The 21,078-nt window shown below is 38.7% G+C and overlaps 1 protein-coding gene across 3 annotated transcripts in view; it reads left to right on the top strand.

Annotated features, from left to right (window-relative positions):
• VCAN (versican) overlaps positions 1 to 21,078 on the top strand; it is a 111,412-nt gene that overhangs the window by 67,286 nt on the left and 23,048 nt on the right. For all 3 annotated transcript variants that reach the window (XR_013167118.1, XM_077139206.1, XM_077139207.1), the window contains 4 exons: positions 4,568 to 9,835; positions 13,081 to 13,194; positions 15,453 to 15,566; positions 20,510 to 20,668. Coding sequence is in view for 2 of the 3 variants with exons in the window: in XM_077139206.1 (XP_076995321.1) it covers positions 4,568 to 9,835; positions 13,081 to 13,194; positions 15,453 to 15,566; positions 20,510 to 20,668 (5,655 nt within the window). In the remaining variant the exon portion in view is untranslated. The remainder of the gene's footprint in view (positions 1 to 4,567; positions 9,836 to 13,080; positions 13,195 to 15,452; positions 15,567 to 20,509; positions 20,669 to 21,078) is intronic.

Here is a 21,078-nt window from a genome sequence, read left to right as displayed (position 1 = left end):
AATCCAAATGAAAGTTATATTGCCCTAAGAATGAAATTCGAAAATAGAAGGCTTTTATAAGGACTTGTTCATCTAAGTGCAGGAATGCTAATGGTTTCCCTGCACGTTACAATATAGAACAGATCATAATTTTGGAATGAGATCTCTGTTTTCACAATAGCGCACGTGTCGCCCCGGCACACTCCGCGGAGGAACTTTTTCTGGTTTGCGATAATTATAACTGTTGCAGGTCTCTAATATTACAAGTGGGGTGGGAGGCGGTGGTGACTGGAAAGAGCAATGGGGTGGTAATTTCAGAGGCTGTGTAAACAAAGAGGAGCACGTGGGAATATGAGCGAGACAGGAGGTAGGAAAAGGAGTGTCAGGGAAGAATTCACCTACCTTTAGTGAGAAACTTCATACCACCCCCCCACCCCCCACACGCCCATGTAATTCTTATAGTTGGGTGACAAACTCAGTCATGGTAATATGTAGAAAAAATTTAACTTCAAAGCTCTACATCCTTCCCCCCCCCCACCCCAACTGATGTTAATCCAGTCAAATCATTTGGAAGTTAACACAACCTGTTTAAACAATGAATAAGTTGCCTCATTCTCAGAATATTCCTTTAGAAAGGGGCAACAACATGATTTCAATTCTTGTTTTGTATCTTTGTTTCATTTAAGAATTCCCTTTTGGTAGAGACTTTGTGTAATATTTATCAAATGAGCACATTTTCAAAAATGTTTTCTTTTCAACCACTGTATATTATGATGTGCCGATAGTTCTTGGTCATTGCCAGCTTCATAGTCAAATGGGAAGCATAAGATAAAATGGCTTCTGAAGACATGTCAGATTAGATACTTGAGAAGTGGGTAGAAGACACTAATCTAAAATGTGATGATTGGTACCTTTGTAATATGTACTCTCAGAACTTTTTTCTTTAAAATAAGGAAAGTGTCTGACAAGGCCAATTCTCTAAACTGTTGGCAACAACATTTGTTTCTGAGAGAGGTAGGGATAGCGGAGGGGCGGGGATGGGGAGAGAGAGAGAGAGAGGGAGAGGGAGACATGGTAGAGATATCTGAAAGCCTTGGGTCTCTATAAAGTTGGTAAAGAAGTGTCTGCCATAGGTTTGAAACATAATAGGTACCCTGTAAATTTTGTGGAATCTGTGGGCTGTGGGAGAGATAGCAAGTTTAGAGTAGCATGCATGGCTTGGGAAGTAAATTTTTGGCGAGCAAAAACCAGGATGAAGTAGAGCTGTATGGGGAAATGCGTGTAAAGGTCATATTTCTGTCATGTTCACCTCCTGTAATCGAAATATTGTGATATTTACTTAGGTTAGAAAATGGAATATACTGTATCTAATAGTTTAATTTTTTGGTGAAATGTTTGTATATAATGGTCTAAAATGGTAAGAAAATCCTCACAGATTCATGAGTAAATAGGAAATGCTTACGTTCTTTATTTTAGAAGTAGAAACTGGAAAAAAGGATGTTGTACTTTGTTCATTGAAGCTAAAAGGAGATACTATAAAGTGGATGCCAGGGTCTCTCATTAGAAGTATTAACTAGACACAATAAGATTAGATAAAGTTAACGAAATTGCCATAATACATTGTTGATTTACAGTCAGAGTTATCCCTTTGTTTTCTTTCCCAGGAAAAATTATTGTAAATTACTCATTACCCTGTAAAATACTTAAGTGCACATCTTCACCGTCCATCAGTTCCTTTGCCACATGGCCCTACCTTAGCATCTTTTCTCCCTCTCCTTTTCTGTACCACCTTTTTGGATGCACTAATACGATACTTGACAGAAGTTTACGTGTAATTATTCACTGAAAAGATCATGGGACATATCTTTTATCAGTTTCATTTTTTTAATGAAAAGAATTTATTTTGAAAGCCAGATAAACCTATACTAGTAATGAGTGTTTTCATCCTATTTTTGGCATGAGAGTTCATAAATATACAATATCAAACAGTTATTTCCTTATTTATCTTTGTGTTTGACTGGAGAAGCCTGGCTGAATGTCTAGTTTTACTTCCATTATTTTAAAGGAGGCACAAAATGTGGTGGGGATTCAGTATACGCTTAGCACTGCCCATGTTTCTTATTTATAATTCATTCTGCATTTAAATAAACATAGGTGTATGACACTAAACAGACAGAGGTGTGACACAGACAGAGGTGTTCAAACAGACATAGGTGTGAATTTCATGTATCTGTGTGTGAGGCCTCTCAATAGTGAATTCTAGTTTTAGTTGTACCTAAAAAAAATGAAATACAAGAATTGTGTATAAAATAATATAAACAATTTAATTTATGCACCTTTTTGAAATACCCATTTAAGTCTCAGGAAGTTGTACAGTATAGTGTGACTGAGTCTGGCTTAATTAAACTATATTCTAATAATATTAGTAGTGAGAGACTACTCGATCTGGTGATTAGATAAAATTATTGATATATTTCAAGAGATTCATTAATGCTCAAGACATTTAAAATGTATTCTCTGATATAGGTTAAACATTTTTTTTTCACATTCTCTTTTATAGTACAAAGGTAGACTTCAACCCAACACATATTAAAAAAGATTTAATTGAAGATTTCATTTCATCCACGTTTATAGTGATTGCCCCTTGGGGCCCTATAGCATCACAGTAAGAGAGTGGTGTAAACTGAACATTTAGTCATTTTCCTGAATTTGGCGATTAGGAATAGTTGCAACATCTGTGGCAGAAATGATCTGGATTCATTTTCTATATCTTTAATATACTAGTGCTATATGCGTTGATCTCACTTCTCTGAGTGGTAGAATTACTTTTCGTTCACGTGAATATCCAGAGGCTTTTGTTTACGTGGTTGACCGTGACTGTGTATGCGTGGTTTGGGATGATGGAGATAGAGGAAATGAACTGTAACATATAGAAAGTTAAGTAGAAAGGACATATAACGAGGGCAAAGGTAACTCTCCCTATGCAAACAGGATTTCATGGAGATGATAAAAACAGTGATGTGCTGGGATATAGAGCAGAGGATCTTTTCGCTTTGTTTTGTTTTCGCTAGAGTGAAAAGGATAAATGTGAATGGAGTCTATGTCTTTTTCTTACCATAGAAGTCTTGTGGTCTTTGGTTTCTAAAGTTGAAAACATAGAAGAAGCTTCTACAGAGTGTGCGTGGAAGGCTTATATACGTCTGTGTGTGGGTTGAGGCATAATCGACTAGACTGCCAGCAATACTGGCTCCTCATCAATAGGGTTATTTTGTGGTTGTTGATTTATCAGTAAATGCCATGTGTTGATCTCTTCCTCATAGAAGGGAGCTGCTTCCTGCAACAGGAACAGTCCTGGAGAAAACAACTGCTTTTCACTCTACAGATTGGGAGGGTGGCTCCGTCATAATTCATCCTACAAGCGAATCGGGTTCAGCCTGAGTGGGTGTGACGTGGGTCTTTGCCGGGTGGCAAATGAATTCTGCCACAACATTCTGGGTGTGGGAGGGGAGACACTGTGGGAGGGGAGACACTGTGTGAGTCGCCCTGCTTCTCTGTCTGTCCACGAGTGCCACTGTGCACTGTTGTGACAGCGGGAGGGGGGCAGCTATCATGGCGGGACCCCCTCCGAAGACAGCTGACTGCCTCTAGGATGAGCAAGAGACACCAGCTTTCCCTCCTTCCTCGTGTCCAAGACAAACTTTGCTGGTGCAGTTCTGCTGGCTGAAGAGTCGATGGGCTTTAGTGGTTGTGCCCAATGGCAGTTTGCAGTCTAGAGGAGGTTCTGGTAGTACATGATAATTGAAGTATGCTAATTCAAATATTTAGATGTGACTCCTGAATTTCCTTTGGAGAAAATGTTCATAACAAGAACTATTATTGACCCAATCTAGGTCAGCTCCCATGAAGGTGTGGATGGCACTTCCCTCCTGGTCCATTTGTCATCTGTCCCCACCCAGAGCCACTCCATCCGGGACTTCCTCTTATGTAGGGGATGTGGCTGCAGCTGTGGCCCCTGCGGAGGGTGGGGTTTGCCATTGCACAGTGAAAGGGTTTCAAAGAAATCTCTCCTGCTTATTACAAGTTTTTCTTTTCTAAAAACAATCTTATCTAGGACAGATGTAACGGGAGGTCAGGAGAAATTTCTTCTCATTTCCTTATAGAATATCTGACCCTTCCCTTTCATTCAGAGAAAATGATCAGTCACTTTTCCTGTATGATCCAGTGAAATGCTCATCATTTTTAATTTTTTTCCAGTTCCCATAAAGACGAGCTCCCCCATGTCAGGATTACACTGTATAAGTGACTCCCCAGTTCTTTTGTAGGGCTTTGCCACTTTTGTTAAACATGGTGAAGAGTTTCCATAACCTGATTCCATAACCTTAAATTGGTTTTATTTTTCTTATTGTCAGTATAAAACGGCAAATTTGAAGACTGAGAGCCATGTATAAAATGGTGACTGCACTTAATGCGAAAAGATTTGAGTCCTTCTTTGTGTTTCTGAGTGTGAACAGCCTTGCTAGCAATTTCTTCTGTGGTACACTGCCAAATCCTCTATTTAAGTATTGTGAAAACTCTTTGTTTTTTTCAGGTCGAATGAGTGATTTCAGTGTAATTGGTCATCCAATAGATTCAGAATCTAAAGAAGACGAGCCTTGTAGTGAAGAGACAGATGCACAGCACGATCTAATTGCTGACATTTTACCTGGATTGCCTGAGCTAATTGAAATAGGTATATACCACAGTGAAGAGGAGGAAGAGGAAGATGAGGATTGTGCAAATGGTACCGACGTCACGACCACGCCATCAGTGCAGTACATAAATGGGAAGCATCTGGTGACCACGGTTCCCAAGGACCCAGAAGCTGCAGAAGCCAGGCGTGGCCAGTTTGAAAGTGTTGCACCTTCTCAGAATTTTTCAGACAGCAGTGAAAGCGATACTCACCCTTTTGTAATAGCCGAAGCTGAATTGTCTACTGCAGTGCAACCAAATGAATCTAAAGAAACAACTGAATCACTTGAAATTACGTGGAAGCCTGGGACTTACGCTGAGGCACCAGAACATTTTTCGAGTGGTGAGCCTGATGTTCTCCCCACAGTCCAACTTCTAGAGGAAGAAGCAACAGAAGGAGCAGAATCAGGCACTGAGAGAGGTCCTGAGCTTGATAATCTGGGACATAGAGACACTGAAGCTATACCTCTGTTTCCTGAAGAATCTTCAGGAGATGCTGCCATGGACCAAGAATCTCAGAAAACTGTGTTTTCAGGGGTTACAGAAGTAACATTTCATGAAGAAGTGGAAACAAGTACTTCTATTACAGATGCTCCAAGCATAGTCCCAAGTTCTGGGTCAGCAGCTATTTCCGAAGAAGGGTCAACTACTCTGATAGGAAATCCACAGCCTGATAATCAGTTGTCCACCATAGAAACCTGGGTAGAAATAACCCCTAGACAAATTGAAGAGCCCATAGGGAGTCCTTCAATTCCAAGTCCAGAAGGTTCTGGAGAAGAAGAAGACAAAAATGATATGTTCACTGTGGCAACTGATTCATCACAAAGGAATGCTATGGATACACTAGTTTCTTTAGACACTAGCAAAAGAATGACCACAGAAAGCATTTCGGATTTTTCTGCAACCACCATTTATTCAGTCTCTGAACAACCTTCTGCAAAAGTATTCCCTACCACATTTGTAAGTGAAACAGACACCTCTGAATGGGTTTTCAGTACATTACTTGAGGGAAAGAAAAGGAATGATGTTGAGGAGAAAACTACAGGAACTGCTGCTACAGATGAGAGATACTCACCAACGCAGAGATCAGATCAATTGATTTTACTTTCCGAATTAGAAAGTTTAAACGAATCTTCATCTAGTGATTTAGTATATGCTACTAGGAAAAGTGTTACATCCTCAACAACATCCACACAGTCTGAAAGAGAAATGACTAGTTCTTCTGTTGTCTTGACAGAATCAAATGCTTTAGACAATATTGGAGGGCAGACCCCTGAGCAGAGCACTAGCAGTCAACCTAGAGTTCAGGAAGCACTGATGCCTGCCCCAGGGAGTTCTCTCTCTCCCTTTATGGAGCAAGGCTCTGGTGTAGCTTCTACTGACCCAGAAACCACCACTCTTTCCTCATTTTCATTAAATTTGGAGTCTGGAGTTCAAACCCAAAAGGAACCAGTTGATATTTTGTCTTCCCATGTGGAAAATTCATCCCCTTTTGAGCCCACAGGATTAGTTTTGAGTACTGTAATGGATAGACAGGTTGCTGAAATAATAAGTCAGACGTCCAAAGAAAATTTGGTTTCAGAGGTACCAGGAAAGCCAAATCATGGGGTAGAGATAAGGGTCTTTTCTACCGATTTTCCCGTGGAGGAAGATTTCAGTGGTGAATTTGGAGACTATTCAACAGTATCTCATCCCATAAGAAAAGATGAAATAGTAATGATGGAAGGCTCTGGAGGCTCAACATTTATGGATACCCAGATTTCAACCTCTGCAATTCCTACATCAGATCACATCAATCCTACACTTGACTCAGAAGGACCTAGTAGCACCCAGGTCAGCACTTCAGCCTTCCTTTGGGAAGACTTCACAGCCTCAGCTGAGGGCTCAGGTGAACAACTGGTATCAATCAGCAGCTCTGTTGACCAAGTGCTTCCCAGTGCAATGGGAAAAGTTTCTGGTATAGATAACCCTTTTATTGACCAAGGGTTGGGGGAAGTGGTTACCATCAAAGAAGCTGATAAGCGATCCACCATTTTACCAATGTCAGAAGCTCAAGGTACAGAAGCGCCAATAGAAGAGGGGGAAGTAAAGGTTGATGGCACAGTTCCAGTGGACTTTCCCCAAACTATGGAGCCAACAAACTTATGGTCCAGGCAAGACTTTAGCCTTGTAAGAGAAGAGATGGAAACTAAAACAGCATCAGAAGAAAATATTAAAGAGCAAATGTTTTCTGAATCCCCACAAAGTTCTATTGCACCAGAACAAACAACTTTAGATTCACAATTATTTATTGAAACTGAGCTCCTAACAACAGGTTATCCTATACTAACAACAAAGAAAACTGATGATACTGATAAGGATATGGAAGAGGAAGGCATTATCTTAGTTAACATATCAACTCCAGATATGGATACAAAGGGTTTGGAGCCATATACTACTGTCCCTGAAGCTACTAAAATACCACACTTTTTATTAGCCACTCCCTCAGTGACTGAATCTATACCACTTGATAGTGTAGTTACAGGTTCATCAATCAAAGAGGAAGAAAGTGTAAAACCCTTCTTTAAAAGTATGAGACCAGTAGTTACAGAACCCGATGCTGACCTCTTATTCTCCGGCCTGGGTTCAGGAGAAGTTTTGCCTACTCTACCGACAGTTACAGTGAATTTTACTGAAATGGAGCAAATCCTTAGCACGTTACTTCCCCAGACTTCCCCAGCTGGAAGTTTAGAAACAAGGGTCTTAAGTCATAAAACTGAAGACTATAAGGGAATGGAAAATGTAGCATATGAAGCTAGACCACTTACTTCCAAAACAGCTGGCATCTCTGAAGGTAGCCAGACAGCATCCAGCACAACCTTAATGAAAATTTTAAGTGGCACAGGAGCAGAAACACAAACTATGGTCCCTCTCACTTTCTCTGCAAACTACGAATATCCTCAAAAGCAGACTCTGAATTGGGCAGAAGAAATCCAGACCAGTAGACCACAAACTATAATGGAACAAGACTCTCGCAAGAATTCTTCAACAGCAGAAACTAAAGAAACAGCTACCTCTCCTACTGTTTTTCTGGCTAGAACTTATGGTCTTGAAATGGCCAAAGGATTTGTTACATCAACCCCAAAACCATCTGATTTGTATTATGAACATTCTGGAGAAGGATCTGGGGAATTAGATATTGTTGATTTAGTCCATACTTCTGGAACTACTCAGACAACCAGGCAAGGAAGCACCACATTTGTTGCTGATAGATCCCTGGAAAAACTTCCTGAGGCTCTGAGTACTAAAGCCATTAGTGCTGAAGGATTCCCAACAGTTTCAATGGGGCTGCCTCTTCACTCAGAGCAGAATGAGAGCTCCCCTTATCCAATCAATACAGTGTCAAGTACAATGTCATATGAGATGTCCAAAGAGGGTGCTCCAGGTCGTTTCCAAGATAGTTTCAGGAGAATTGAGGATTCCACCTTAAAACCTGACAGAAGAAAAGCCACCGAAACTATTATTATAGATCTGGACAAAGAAGACAAAGACTTAATATTGACAATTACAGAGAGTACCAGCCTAGGAATTCTATCTGAGCTGACAGATAAAAATACTATCATAGATATTGATCACACTAAGCCTGTGTATGAAGACATCCTTGGAATGCAAACAGACCCAGACTTAGAAGCACCATTAGAACCCCATGGTAGTAATGAAGAAATCTCCCAAGTTCAAGAGAAGTATGAGGCAGCTGTTAACCTTTCTTTAACTGAAGAAAATTTTGAAGGCTCTGGTGATGCACTTTTGTCTAGCTACACTCAGGCAACACGCAATGAATCAATGATCTCTGAAGATGGAAGCCAATTAGATCACATGGGCTTTATCACAATCACACCTGGGCTCCCTTTCCCTAGTTTAGAAAAAGAATTAGATACTTCACTTCCCACAGCAGCATCCCTGTCCATTCCTAGTAAATCTGCCACAGTTAATCCAGAGACTGAAGAGCCAAAAATTAATGCAAAAGTCATGGATGACATCTTTGAATCAAGTACTTTGTCTGATGGTCAAGCTATTGCAGACCAGAGTGAAATGATATCAACAGTGGGCTATTTGGGAAGGACACAGGAGGGGGATGAAGAAAAGAAATTTGTAGGTCCTTCTTTTCAGCCCGAATTCTCTTCAGGAACTGAGGAGGCATTGATAGATCATACACCCTATGTAAGTATTGGTACAATTCACCCTATGGCTCGGAGTTTAACAGAGGCACCTAATGTGATGGAAAGATCCAACACCCCAGTTTACACTGAAATGACACCAGCAGTTTCAGCATTTGTGAAGTTGTCTTCACAGATGCCATCATCTCCAGTCACTATCCAATCAGGCAGTGGAGCCTCTGAACCCACAGAGGCCCTCGAACCGGTTGTTCTGCCAGGTACAGATGTGGACATATCTCACAGATCCCCAGAGGATTCTTTTAAGGCAACTCATGCAAATATTGAAGCAACTTTTAAATCAGTAAGTGAAGAATACTTTCACATAACTGTACCTCCAACCTCTCCTGAGGCGGAATTAGAGCTTTCAGAAGATGAAAGTAAGCCTAAAATATTTGAAGAAATGGAATCTTCTGCCACAGAATTCATTTCTGAGGAAGGGACTGAGATCCCTCAAGATTCCCAAAACAAAACCAATGTTCAACTCTCTGGAGAAACAAGCGAAGAGTTTATCTATATTGGAACACCTGAAGCTGAAATGGTTGTCACAGCTGCAGGTGAAAATAAGTTAAAAGGTGCTTCACAGCAGCCACATTCTACCTCTGCTTCTGTGACTCATGGGGTTGAGGCCAGTGTGGTGCCTCAGGCTGACCCCCAGACCTCTGAGGGACCCACCATTCCTTCTTATCTGGAAATAAACCCTGAATCACAGACGCCTTTGATCAGAGAAGAGGATTCCACAGTAGCAGCACCAGAATATCAAGCGGCAACGAGAATTCTTGATTTCAATAATCAGGCCATAGTAAGCACCGTGGAGTTAAATACTGAACCTACAACGCCACCATTTTCCCTTCTGGAAACTTCTAATGAAACCGATTTCCTGATTGGCATTCATGAAGAAGAGTCAGTGGAAGGCACAGCTATCTATTTACCAGGTAAGGCCTGAACACTTACAAATCTGTTTCCGAACCTGGAAACAGCCACTGGGTCCTAACATATACATGCATATATTTTTTATTGTGTTGTTAAATCAATGTAGATTTTTATGTTGTTCACATAACAGTTGGCCAGGCCACAGTACCGAGTCCATAATGAGATGCACTGACAGTAAGTATAGGTTATTTCTGAGCCTTAAAAATATGCTTTATAATGTTCTGTGTTTTGGGAACAAGATATAATTGCAGCAAAGAAAAAGTGAAATTGTTAATGCTGTAAAAATTCAATTTGTTTTTAGTTACAACTATGATATTTCTGTGTCATATGTCCTGTAATTATGATCTTAGTTTTAAAAACACACAAAAAATTCTGTGTTTTTCTTTTCTGATCTCCCATTGATGGTGCTATTGTGGCAATATCAAAATGTGTCTGGCCTTTAAAATTTGAGAGTAGTAAATAGCTGTAATTAATATCCTACATAATTTATGCAACATCAGCTATCAGTTTATACTTTTATCTCGTTTCCTTGCTTCAGAGGGTCTACAACATGCTTCTAATAGAGTATCTAGCAATATTGGGTATCATTTTCAGTATGTGTTCATGTTCTCCCTGAGAGAGGATTTCTGTTTATTTACGGAATTTATAGAAAACACAAATTTGAAACTGCTTCATCTAGACTATTCCATTTTGTTCTTCATAAAAATCTATCAGGTACATATTATTATCTCCACTTAAAAAGCTAGGACATTGAAATTCAGAGGTTCAGAAACTTATCGACCGTACAGCAAAAAAAGTGGCATTTTAATCCAATCAGCCCAGCACCCAAGTCCAGGGTTTTGTTTTTCTTTTCACTGCATGTTGTTGCTTTCTGATAGAGTCTGAAAACAATCAATTGATATTTGCTGAGACATTTACTTGGTAGAATTTATTTTCCTCTTAATCTAAACTGAGAGTATCGAGAAGTTGGCTTTACCCATGTTTCCCAAGAATGTTATTATTTAAATACCAAGGTCAGTGGAATCAGCAAGTAGACATCACTATTACCTGCTACCAAGAAAAGATGAAAAGAAAAAGGAGAAGAATCAGTAATTGAAGGGTAGTGAGTTTGAAAATATGCTCTTTTATTTGAATGATTGTATTTTATGGCATGACTCTAGTTAGAATTATTCTTCTGATCATATCAACATTATCTGTTGTGCCACTGTTTCATTTTGATGTGCTTCAGAGAGAGGAAAATAATTGTAAAATGCAGTTTATATAATAGTCTTGAGGTATTTTGTGAATAAAGTTGATCGAAGGTGGTTCACACTGGGTTTTTCTTGTTGCTCTGTATTTAATCTGTAAATAATAATTTAGTATTCTGGCCAATATCTATTCTGTAATTTCACTGAAATATCAATCAGTTGTAAAATAGAAATAATTGGTAATAACTATATACACATGTATAGAGAATTCAGTTTGGTAAATGAGCAAGAAATGTGCACCAGTTATTCAGTCCACCATGCACAGTGTTTACCACGAATTTGACCTTGTGTGTTAATTGCAAACAAACAAGGAAAAAAGCACCTCACTTTGCATTAATTCAGTAAACAGCAGCCAATATTGGATTGCCAGACTGTCTTTTGCAGATGTACCCTCCAGTCAGAGGTTAATATAAACTGTTAAGGCAAGAATAGAATTTTCTCCTAATTGGAATGACTTCAAAATCATAGAAAGACCCACTTTCTGCCTTGTCACATAGCCTTGGCATGTTGTTTAGCTTCTCGAGGGGTGGAGCAGTGGATAATGGCAGTTCTTCACATTTGTGTGACACATGACAGTTTTATGAAGCATTTCCACACGTGTCATCTTGATTTTGCAAAAAGGCGATTTGGAAATACAGTTGACTGCAGCTTGCCATCTAGAGTATAGTTTCAGATAGAGAAAGATAAAACCTCTAGGGAGATTTTAAATATTTTTGCAGCTATTGAAGAGTCTTAGAAAAGGTGGGGTAGTTTTGGGGGAAGTAATTGTAAGCATTTGAAGCGCCCTAACTTTAACGAAAACCCCGAAATGTGTGGATGTGCATCATCAAGTCTTTCTAATAGTTAAGAATTTACTTAATACTCAGAAAGTTTGGGTTTGACTTTTTCTGTGCAGAAAAGTCTTTATTATCTTTTACAGCAATACCCTGTTTGTCTTAATATTATTTTTAATTATGTTTCATCATTAGTTAGTCATCTTCCTTTCATCTGTAATGGCTTCAGAACTTGAAATTCTTGAAAATATGGTTGTAGCCCATATATGATCTACTTTGTTTCAATTGTTTTTTGTGAAACTTTTAGTTCTCCTTTGGATTCTTGACTGTTTTGAAATTTCAACAATTCTGAAAAAGTCAAACAATAAATAAGACTATTCAAATAAATACAACTATCCAAGCAATATTATAGAATAAAATATATGCTTCAATCAGTATGAAACTTTGCCTTTAGAAACTATATTTTAGCCTGTTTTTCCTCCTAAATGTAGGTCTTCAGTTTTTACATTGATCTGTTAGAATTGTTGATTTTGTGTGTGTTTTAATGAGAAAATTGTAATAGAAATTTGGGTTTCATTTTAGGTGAGGTTTTGTATTTGGATTTGTTTTTATATAGTAGAGTTTAATCCATGTGTTGCTTTTCTTCAAGTGTAGTTTAAAGGAGTACATTTGGAACGTGTTTTTGGAAAAAGCATGTTAATATAGCAGAAGAGACTTCAGTGCAAACTTTCGAAGAAAAACAGTTTCTGAGCATTAAGTGGTAAAAGGCAATATAATTCAAATGATGGTAACAAGCCAATCTGCTAAAAAGAATGCATGTTCTGTGTATCCAGCCATTTCACATGAACTAACCCCATTTAAAAAGAACACATTTTCCATTCTCTGTGTACACATATGTGTAATCATTATTGACTAAACTCAATTGCCATTATCATGCCAACTAAATCTGCAGTAGAATGTATTAGTTGCCAGATACAGTACAAAATACTGCTAAAAATAATTGATAATTGGATTCCAGAAATGATTAGATGTTGTTTGTAACTGTTAGTTCCAATGCCAAGAAACACTCCAGAAAGTGAAGTTTTTGTTAATTTTTGTGTGTAGTATCTTTAAATAGCTATGGTGAAGCATATATTATAGTAGCAATCAGTGACATTTTATGCAAAAATACATGGAAACCATAGAGATGAGCCTAAATTGCTTTTCTTACTTTCCTGAACATCATAGGACCTGATCGTTGCAAAACAAACCCGTGCCTTAATGGAGGCACCTGCTATCCTACTGAAACTTCCTACGTGTGCACCTGTGTGCCTGGCTACAGCGGGGACCAGTGTGAACTTGGTAAGATACTTGTGGCCGAAAGGGTATCGTTCTTCTCCAGATTACATTAATTTGTGCAGATCAATCAGAGGATCTCAGAGAAACTCATGTGTTGATGAATTATTTATTCACAAATGATGTTAAGATCTGAGAATACTTTTTTTTTTTTTTTGGGTGCATGGTCCGTGCACCCTAAGATCTGAGAATACTTCATTTAAGATCCAAGAAATGGGGACAGATGCTTACTGACTTCTAATAGACCCAAGACTCAGTGAGACTTACTGAGCTCAGCCATTTCTTCCTGGTGGTTTTCACAGATGAGCTTTACAGATGGAAAGATGCATAAATATTAACCCCAAACATTTAGTCTAGCCACAACATTTGCATGTCAATAAATAATCAACTAAAATAAAAACTTTCAGAATGTTGTACATACAAATTAGGACATTTAGTTCTCGTGTTTGGAATAACTTCTCTGATGCAGAATGGCAGAATGGGGGGGAAATTGTGTCTCTGGTTTTCCTCAGTGACCAGCTGCACCCATCTCTACCTCAGAGAGTTTGGGGATTGTTGTCCCCCTCCTCTGTTTTGGGTTCCCAGGGAATTAACTATTTAACAAATCAGTTTCTTTTACTCCCATATTCTTATTTAGGCTTCCATCTCTTTAAAAAAAATAATGAAGCCCCGATTTTGATTTGGCTAAGTACAGAGCTTATCTCTGAGAAAAGAAATGATGGAATATATTAGCCACGTGCTTCTTTTAGAAGTGCCATGAGGGTTTGCTTACACTGATTGAGTAAGGATGACCCACTGAGAGCACTTGAGATTATAAGTTGGGATAAAATCCCCAATATCCATATTAAAAGTGTTCTTCTCATAAAAAAAAAAACGGCAGTTATTGTACTTTTTTTATGTGCTAATTAATGAGGATTTAGAGATCATAGTCAATAACATTTAAGAAATAATTATATCTTAAATATAAAACTTACACCTATAAAAGCATCTGTCTGGTCCTCTTTTATGTTTTATGTTATTAATCAATTAAAAATAACTTCATGAGTTAATGTATGCAAAGCTCCCTGAATAGTGTCTGGCCCCTAGCAAGTCATAGAATGGTTTAGTCATCATCACTAAGGCCATTTCTTTAGGTGAGAATATATTATATACCTCTTGGGAATTTAACTTGTTTCATACGTTCATTCATTTTTGAAAATATTCTTTTCATTCAATAAAAATATGAATTAAATTTTTAGTGGAATTGCAAAGTTCAATGGGAACAGTCACTGATTTCATCAGGAGAGATCATGGGAACCTATATAAGAAAGATCTTAAAGTTAGGAGGATTTTAATAGATGGGGGAGGGAGACATGGACACAGCAAGTAAGAACTCAGAGACCAGACACTGCGGAATGCGTTTGGGCATGTGTATTCTGGAACGCCCATGTATGGGTTTGAAGGAGCGAAATACATTGAGAGAGAATGCTAGAAAGTAGGTTGGGTCTAGATAAGTCTGAGGAGGTCCTAAATCCAACGTGCTGAAGAGTTCTGCTTTGTATTAACTCCTGCGATTCTTAGACTTTAACATGTAGCAGAATCACCTGGAAGGCTTGGTAAGACATAGATTGTTTTCTCCAGTCTCAGAGTTTCTGATTCAGTGGGTCAGGGGTGGAGCCTGAGAATGTGCATTTCTAACATTCTTGGATGGTGCTGAGACTGCTGTTCCACTGAGAACCACTGCCCTAGGCAATTGGGAGCCATGGAATGTTTGGAAGCAACAGAGTAAAACGATTATGAGTGTAACTGAAGAAGATGATGGTCAGTGAAGCGAAGGCTAGTTTGGAGAGAAGAGCCCGGAGGCAGAGAGGCCTCTTAGGTATTTTCAGTTTTCCAAAGGTGAAGTTAACAAGGTATGAGCTGGAAGTGGTGGTGAGAAGGCTAGAAGGATTCTTTATAAGCTGTAGGGCTCATATAACTCACGTAATAACAATGGAGACAATGCCTCTACTTGGAATATCTTTGAAATTTTCTTAGGGTTGCAGATTTAGCAAATAAAAAATACATGATGCCCATTAATTTGAATCTCAGGTGAAGAAAGAGTAATGTTTTTAGTATAAGTATGCTCTAAATATTGCTTGGGACATACTTCTATTAAGCAATTATTTTTTTATTTGAAATTCAAATTTCCCTGGGTTTCCTATATCTTATCTGGCAGCAGCACTAAGTAAAATTTTTGACCCTTTCTGAAAGCATTTTTGTGTACTTTTATGATTTTATTTCAGATTTTGATGAGTGTCACTCTAACCCATGCCGGAATGGAGCCACATGTGTTGACGGTTTTAATACGTTCCGGTGCCTCTGCCTTCCAAGCTACGTTGGTGCACTTTGTGAACAAGGTAAGAGCTATTGCAACTTTTGTGAGATGAACGTTATTGATAGTTCATTTCAAACATTACTTTTAAGCAGCATTTGTTCATAATGAATTGGATATTGTTAGCAATTTCGGCCTTACTGCATTTTCTTTCCTGCAGAGGAAACTCACAGGTTACCTGAACGTATTAAATTCCCTTATGAGTCCATAGGTCTCAACAACCGAATAATAGTGTTGAGTTGTTGCTCACCATTTTACGGATGGACAGGGATTGCAGGCACACACACCGAACTGAATTTAAGGACATGTAGCCAACAGAAGGAGCGTTGTAGGCTGTTCTTCCTGGGAACAAACGAGGCACCCATCTTCATCCACATGTGTGGCTTGTGTGCCAGGGAGTATTGAGTTTGATGTTAGTTACTTTTATTTTCTCTGCCTCAGCTCATGGGGCTTAATGGATTTATTTTTCAAAGGCAGACATCTCTGGAGAATGAATTGATACTGTTGTTAGAATATATTGGCCTTGACCTGGCAAACACTACGTAAAAGATACTGTGAATCTGCTTACCAGGATATTTTCCTACTGAAGAAGCATCTACTTTTTCTGAATGAAAGAAAGTCTTATATTCATGATGGCATGCCTCTCATAATCTCTGTTATTTGCATTTTATGACCAACCTAACATTTTTGGGAGGTAGTTAATGGAAACGTTTCATAGTCAATCAATTAGAAATAGATTGCATGCTCAGCATACTCAGCTTCGGAATGTAGGGCTTCCTCTATTTAAAATCCTACAGTGATTTGGCTTTGATAAACATGCCCAGAGCCAAACTTCCATCCCACCAGACAAAATGAAAATTTATTAGACACTCAGACGCATTAGTCTGGCCCGGTGTTTCTGCTTTGCAGTGCTCATCTGAATGTCACCAAAATTAAAGCAAGACTAAAAGGAGTGTGCATTGAATTGCCTTTTGAAGTGGATGTGTAATTGCTGCGTTTTTAGGCTTGGGATAATTTTTTAATTGCATAGGTTCAGTCTGTTTGTCCTAGAATTTTTGATGATAATCATGAAAGTAGACCAAACTGGATCCTCTTAGCGGAAAAGCAGTTAGGAAGATGTCATTTGTTGAGGAACATAGGAGGAGGTGTATGAGACATTTGAATATTAAAAATGATTCTGGCTTCCCTTGGTTTGAAATAGAAGGAGTGATCCATAAAATCATCTGTCCAACAAGCATTTGCGGAGCACCCACTGTCTTCCAGGCAAGATAGAGCTCTGAACAAAGCAGACAAAAAAAATCCCTGTTCTTATGGAACTGGCATTTTGGTGATCCAGCAAAATTCTTGACAGACATTAAAAGGGTTCTATTTGTTTGATATTTTGTAGATAACCAACTACTCCTGCATATGTTATTTCACTTGGTTAACATAGCGGTTCTATGAGTTAAGTAGACCAGAAATTGAGATTCAGAGATGGAAAGTGACAAGTTCAAGATCATGCCACTAGTAAATTATAGAGTGGGAAAAGTGGACCTAAAGCCACCTAAACCTAAAGTCCAGGTTTTCTCACTATCTCCATACTTTTAAAGGAACTCTTAAAAATAAACGTTTTATTTATATATATATATCTGATAGATTAAGAGAGAGGTAACAGATTCTGGGAAGGGATTTTGGAGGTCAGTAACAGTTTCCCTCACTTTAAAAAAGAATATTAAAAAGAAAAAAATTTAATTTTTTCTTTCATTTCTGGTGCCAGCTAGCTTCAGGTAGATTGTATTCTATTTATCTCTTTAACCTTCATCACATTATTTGCTGAGGCGCAGCTATCGCAGTCTGTTTACCAGATGCAGCTGTGCTCCTGTGATTTACTGCCAAGATTCTGAAAGACTTTTTCCTCCTCTTTTCAGGTTGCCTAAGAACAAATGTTTTCTCCATTAACAGCAGCAGTGTTTTCTAAACAGTTTTCTATCCAAATTTCGGTGATGACTGTGTCATTGTTTCTTCAGCTGACCTTTTCTGTTCTCTGCATTAGTAACTTCCCAACTCCCAAGAAACCCGGGAAAAGGGGACACATTTTGGCAGAATGAAAACAGATATAAAATCTAGAAAAGGATCTTGGGTCAAGAAAGACCATTCTGAACTCACAGATGGTCTCCAGCCAATATCCATGACACAGCTTGCCAACAAGAAGTGTCAAGGCATTGACAAATTAAGGCTTGACAGCTGTCCACCACAGGTGTTGAAATCATTACCTGTATAGCATAAATAAAATAGACTTTTCTGGTGAAATTCTCAAAGACTGATCATTTCAACTTAAACAGTCCTGAACAGGAGTGTCTATGCATACACCTCCTCTCACTTCTAAAACCAATTGTGGGGTTTTCTTTTGTAACCTAGGTGCTATGTGGGTTTAAAACCTGAAACGCATCTCCACATTTCTTTTAAACCTGAAATGCATCTCCACATTTCAAATGATTTTTAAGAAAATTTCGTCCAGAATTGTGGAATTTTAACAAATGATATATGTATCCAATTATTTTTAGGAAAGATTGGGAATCAAAGAGACTGTTCATGATATCTCTCACCAGAATAATATCCTGGGAGATGCTGCTTTATACTTACACTTAGTCCTTTGATTTATATTTGTTGGATTTATAGATAATTAAAATTAATCGAATCTGCCTGGATATTTGGCTTTTTTTTTTTTTAAGAATAAAAAGCCACTCTGTTAAGTGATATTTGCACTTACACTTATAATCATTGGGCAGCTATGATGTAGATAGCACAGATAAATAAATTAACTTTCCCAGCTCAGTTTTAACAGAAACTCTCTCCTAGTTTTTGGACCTGTGTTCTGATAGGAACATATGCACCTGCTAACTGAGGATGGCATTGTAGCAATGATGTGGGCATGCACTGAAATTTTCTGATCCACTGGGATTGTTTGTGTAAGAGGACATAATCCATTTCTATGGCAACAAATAAAGAACAAGAACCAGACTAAAACCACTTGGGTTAATTGAGGATAAGAAAAGGTGCACGGAAGAATTTTTTCTGATGTATTATTTGATAAGTTAGAGATCCTCTAGAATTGTAAACTGTCTTAAAATAATGATAATCTCAAGGTTAAGGGAAGCTAGGTTATTGCGTTATCACATTATTGTCTTTGGCAGTAAGAGTGTTCTAAAAATTTTCCCAATTCTCCTTCCCTGTTAACTAACCCTCTCACATATGAAGCTCTATTTCCTCCCCACCCCTGCCACCTCACCTCTAAATTCTTCCATGTGAACTCCCTAAAAGGAAAATTACTACATCCAAGTAGCCAAAATTGGTTTCATTCCTGAGCACTTAGTGTTACTCTTATACCAAACCATCTAGCTGTGTCTTGAATCCTTTCCTAGGAGATTTGGTGCTCTCCCAACATCACTTTAATAAAACTCAAAACTTCCAGTGCACATTATTCAAAACAAATAGTCAGCCAGCAGGAACTAAACAACAGGCCTGATAGACTAAACTGCAATAAAGACTGCTTCAGAGATAAGCTGCATCTGTTGTAAGATTATGGTCTAAATCATGGAAGCCAGGAAAAAATTAAATCCCTGAGAATTCATACTTTCCCACAATTATAGAAAGAGCAGTGAACGGAGGGAGGGTTGGGAAAGCATCTTAGTTTCAGTTTGGCCAGCAAGTTGACGTAGAAGGCACGAATTTATATGATCTAGTGGAGTTTGATTTTCTTTATTGATCAATAAAATTTGGGGGGTGAGGGTGATTATTAGATAGTCTGGAAGGTTTTCTTTATAACACTCTATGAGGGTTGCTGTTTTGTTCATTTTAACATGTAATTAATTCAGTGGATTTAGGTTTACTGAAGAAAGAAATTGAATGCTAACAGACCTTGTGCAAGTCAAAAATTTCCTACTGATTGTATTGAATATATATCGTTTAACCCCACCTGTGGTGGGTGGGGCTGAGGAAAGGTGGCCAGTGAGAATATAGCGCTCTGAGCTAGGCTGCTTTTTTGTGAAAATACCTAAAATTGGTAATCTAGAAAGTATAGATGAAGTTTACTGCTGGTAGGAAACATATATATTTGAAAAATGCCTTCATCCCACGAATCACTGGCAATAGTGCACTTATTGCAAAAGAGGGAGAATAATTACATACATGGATCCAGAGACATACGCATGTATGTATATGGCTTGGTGGAAGGGTGATATTTTAACTTAGGTCATTTCATTCTTAATAAACTTAAAAGAAAGCAAGTCCTCCTTTTATTCAAATCCTGATGCATTTGCACAGGAAGTTATGTATTTTCCATCTCTTTTTGCAAGAAGGCATGCAGCCCTAACCAAATCCCAGAAGCTGCCTACTCATGAAGGACTTTTTCTCTTTGTAAATCTTCCTTGACAAAGGCCTGTGTGTCTTCCCTTCCGCCAGGTGCCTCTCTGGGAAGTGGGAAAGGACAGCTTCTGAAACCTTTGAAGTCCTTATGCAAATAGAACATTCATAATCCTACTAGCCTGGAATTCCTATCTTATCACTTGAATGACTCTATTTAGAAAAGTTGTGTTGGTAGAGAATTACCTTTGCTTGCTTGGCAAGTAAGTCTGCAGACGCCGGGGCCTAGCAGGTTTTGGCTGGTTCTTGTTCAACTTTTCTCTCCTGCTGTGCAAACTGGCTTTAAGGATATTGAAGGATATTGCCTTTTGGAAAGATACTGTCTTTTCAGCCCAAAGAAGTGTGGTCACTTCCTTCTCAGGAATCAGTCGGGCTCCCTCTACGATAATTTTTTCTCCTTGCCATTGTGTAGAGTGTGACCATATTTTTATAATCAGTTGCTTCAGGGACATCGCATGGATGTTGGCTTGGATGAGTGCTTGGATTGGTGAGCCAATCTATGGGCGCTTGGATTGATGAGCCAATTTTAAATGTGCTGAATAAGCCCCTGCCTTGTTTTCTTCCCAGACACGGAGACATGTGACTACGGCTGGCACAAATTCCAAGGGCAGTGCTATAAGTACTTTGCTCATCGGCGCACGTGGGACGCGGCTGAGCGGGAGTGCCGCCTGCAGGGTGCCCACCTCACGAGCATCCTGTCTCATGAAGAACAAATGTTTGTGAACCGTACGTACCAAAGAGACACACGTTTCCCGAAACTTCACCCGTTCTCACCACCTTCTGAGGTTTCTTCTGTATCCAACTGAAAGGAGATGGCTTTCTCAGTTGTGATCCGAATTATTAAATCCCTCATCTGTGAACAGATGAGAATCATCTCAGTTATGGGAGCCTCACGGTTTGGGAAACGTTCAGCTGTCACATCAGAGGGCCTCGCTTGTCCCGCCAGCAGTCATCTGTGAAACGGCATCCAATAGGTTGAGTCACAGGAAATTGCTTTTATTTGATCACTTTTTAACTTACAGAAATGGCTATTTCATATGGCTCGACCTTTGAGTGCTTTTAATCCCACTGATTAAAATTTAATTCTTAAAGCACCCTAATCCTGTCCTCTGCAAATATTGGTTCTCATCCAAGTT

The sequence above is a fragment of the Tamandua tetradactyla genome, chromosome 21 (assembly GCF_023851605.1).
Source record: "Tamandua tetradactyla isolate mTamTet1 chromosome 21, mTamTet1.pri, whole genome shotgun sequence".
NCBI lineage: Eukaryota > Metazoa > Chordata > Mammalia > Pilosa > Myrmecophagidae > Tamandua > Tamandua tetradactyla.
This window is presented reverse-complemented; position numbering and strand designations above follow the sequence as displayed.